Here is a 3,370-nt window from a genome sequence, read left to right as displayed (position 1 = left end):
AATACCACTCAACTTTACTGCATAAACTGGAATTCTCTAGAAAACAATGATCAATAAGGGAATGCTCACAAATCATTTAGGATGAAAACTGTATCTTCATATCATCTAGGATAGGGTGTTTCTTTTGAACAAGCTGACTGGCCCCTAAGATACTAGCCCGACAATAATTGAACCGCGAAATAGACCTTGTTTTGTTCATATTCTCGGTGGCAAGGGGAAATCCAACAAAAACTACTTTGTAAATATATTTATTAAATTTAGGTAGTTTTAATTGATCTGAATTGACATTTTGTCTATTCGATATATTTTCATTTTGGAAATATTTCCATTTCTGATCATTCATTGACAATACGTTACATTGTTGCAGTACAAGCATCAACTATGGAGGAAATTAGAAAATACTTCTTATAGAGGCTGTACTTCATTATGAAAAACATCTAACTCTGGAATTGTCCTGTGTACAGTAATGTTACTGAATAACCTTTAGCAGTGTGGATAATATGTGAACGTACTAGTTAACCTATTATTAGGCAGCACACCTAAATCAATGATTTTACATATTAATTTTGTTCCTACTTCATGTGTACCTGTAAGTATACCTTGGCACTCCAGGAAAGAAAGGCAGATAGCAAAATGGTTGAGGCTCAAAATCACGGAAAGAGGGATTTGCAAAATCCAAGCAAGAGAACTGTGATTGAGAATTATTTGACACCTTTAGTGAAACCTAAATATTGTTTCTCAAACCCCCTTGCCTTAATAGCAAATCTCAACCCCGCACACCCTTTATTAATGTTAAGTTTTTTTGTTCCTCTTTGAATAGAGCATCATGTGGAAAATGTAAACTCATATATTAATGCACGTTTCAGTTGTCACATTATTGCTCATTGTTTTCAAAAAACTCACCACATGAATCATGGTAAAAATGGCAAAAGAAAATCACTCGTTTTCCTGAGTCCTGGATACCAAAACAGCAATAGAAGATTCCACTGACTCAATATGTATTCTCTAAATATCAGAACATTAGAAAAATTGTCAAAATAAAATATCTTTACCATTTTAATTATTTTCTATTTTTCCTAGGTATAAAGTGGATCATCAGTACTGAAAAGATTAAGAAACTTTGAAAATTCAGCATTCAAACCCATCCTTAATGGACTCAACCGTATTGATTCACGATAAGAAGTAGAGGATATTTGACAAATAACATTTTAAAGACATTCTGCTTCTAAAATGGATGACAATAGTTCCATTCTGTTTAATTCAACTATAACGACAACAGTTTCTTATGATGAGACCACTAAAAAGCCGTGCGACCACATGGACATGGAATGCTTCATGATTCTTACAGATGGCCAAAGTAAAGCAATTGCTGCATTGTGTCTGACAGTGGGACCATTTACTGTTTTGGCAAACATTTTAGTTTTATACATCGTTCTCTTTACCCCACAACTCCGACGTCGACCCTCTTACTTGTTCATAACTAGCCTTGCATCTGCTGACCTCTGCGCAAGCATCAATTTTATGTACAGTTTTGTCAGCTTCCACGTTTTCAGGCACCATGACAAAGATTACATTTTCCTGTTTAAACTTGGAGGTGTCATTGCATCTTTCTCAGCTTCGGTGGGCAGTTTGTTGCTCACTGCCATTGACAGATATATATGCATTCATAAGCCTTCTGAATATAGGACAATTTTAACAAGGAGAAGAGCAGTGATCTGCCTCCTAGTCACATGGTCAGTTGCTGTTTTTATAGCTTTTCTTCCTTTGATGGGATGGAATTGCATTAACTACAAAAGTCATTGCTGTGAGCTGTTTCCTCTGGTGGATAAAAGCTATTTAGCTTGCTGGATTATGTTAATAACTTTCTTGCTAGTTTTAATAATTTATGCCTACATACATATTCTGTGGAAAGCACATGTTCATTCAGTCTACATGGAGAAACAGAAAGAAGGAAGGAAAGGGCAGGTAAAAATGGGACACAGACGTATGGATATTAAACTTGCCAAAACACTGGGCTTAATATTAGTAATTCTGACTGTTTGTTGGTCTCCGGTCTTGACTCTGATGATATATGATCTATTTGCCAAGGTAGACAATGACACCAAAAAGGTATTTGCTTTTTTCTGCATGCTGTGTTGGTTAAATTCTACTGTGAACCCCATCATTTATGCTCTAAGAAGCAAAGATATGCGCATTGTATTATTAAATATCTTGTCTAGGCAGAAGAGACAGCTACCATCTCTGGAGGGCAGCGCAGAGTCAGATGGCCACTTTAAAAACAACAATACAATTGTGACCATCTCTTCGTCAGCTGAGCAATGCAAAATTGCCAATTCTAAGAATCATCTTTAACTGAATCAAAGCATTGATCACCTGGATATTAAGCATTCAGAACAAAACATCACCTTTTAGAAAAAGAATGAGCAGTCAAGCTAATATCATTTATTGGGGAGCATTATTACTGAGAACTTATTTTAAAGGCATTCTTTCTCAGGCATTGAGTGGTCCCATTAGACCTAATGAGAGAACTTCTATCTGCTGATAAATAGAATAGTTTCATATTGATTACTATGTTTCAGATAGTTTACGGAATTCAAACATCGTCACTTGCCAACTTTTTTGCAAGAAAGAAATTAGATCTTTTAATTTCATTAACATTTCAAAAGTGAACAACTCCTTTTTGTATACATTGCCAAACATAGTGTTATAAACGTATGACCATGGTTCATAAATTCTGCTATGGATCTTCAATATGTAGCATAATGACAACAAACAGATGCCTTTCCGCAAAGTTATTGTGATAAGAGAGAATGTATTTCACCAGTAAGAGAGAAAAAGCTCAAAAAGAGGGAACTTCACTAATATTTTAGAGGAATCATATTTCACACCTTAAAAATAGCAATCTGATTGCAGTTGACAAATTAACTCCTTGTTGAAGCAAAAAGGGTAAATACCAATGTCAAAACATTCCCTTTGGTTTTCACTATTTATTACTTGGAATGTTATGAGAAAGAATTTTAACTAAGTATTTTTGTAAATACTAAAAGCTTTGCTCTTAGGTCTAAGGACTGTCCAAGAAAAAAACCTGTTGAATTTCACAACTTAGCTTTTAAGATTCATGCTTTATCCTATGGATTGCTGCCCATACCCGATCTATTGAGTAGTTCAGTCTGTTGGCAGCAGTAATAACATTTTTAACATAGAATGAGCGGACTCCACTGGCAATTTGTGTACGTTTGATAGATTAGTATCCTTTGGCCATTGGATCTTGCTCTGCTATTTTTTCCCTTCCATTTATACTGAGGCTGCTAAGAATGAGCAGCACTTCTTTCCTCATTATCAATAATTAGCATGCAATATTAAAGGAAAT

The 3,370-nt window shown here is 35.0% G+C and overlaps 1 protein-coding gene across 1 annotated transcript; it reads left to right on the top strand.

Moving 5' to 3' along the window:
* The first annotated feature begins 1,230 nt into the window (after positions 1–1,230).
* cnr2 (cannabinoid receptor 2) lies at positions 1,231–2,819 on the top strand. Its single transcript, XM_078237178.1, has one exon. It carries the CDS (start codon positions 1,231–1,233, stop codon positions 2,350–2,352), a length of 1,122 nt encoding a protein of 373 aa, XP_078093304.1. The 3' UTR covers positions 2,353–2,819.
* The last annotated feature ends 551 nt before the right edge of the window (positions 2,820–3,370 follow it).

The sequence above is a fragment of the Mustelus asterias genome, chromosome 21, assembly GCF_964213995.1.
Source record: "Mustelus asterias chromosome 21, sMusAst1.hap1.1, whole genome shotgun sequence".
Taxonomy (NCBI): Eukaryota; Metazoa; Chordata; class Chondrichthyes; order Carcharhiniformes; family Triakidae; genus Mustelus; species Mustelus asterias.
This window is presented reverse-complemented; position numbering and strand designations above follow the sequence as displayed.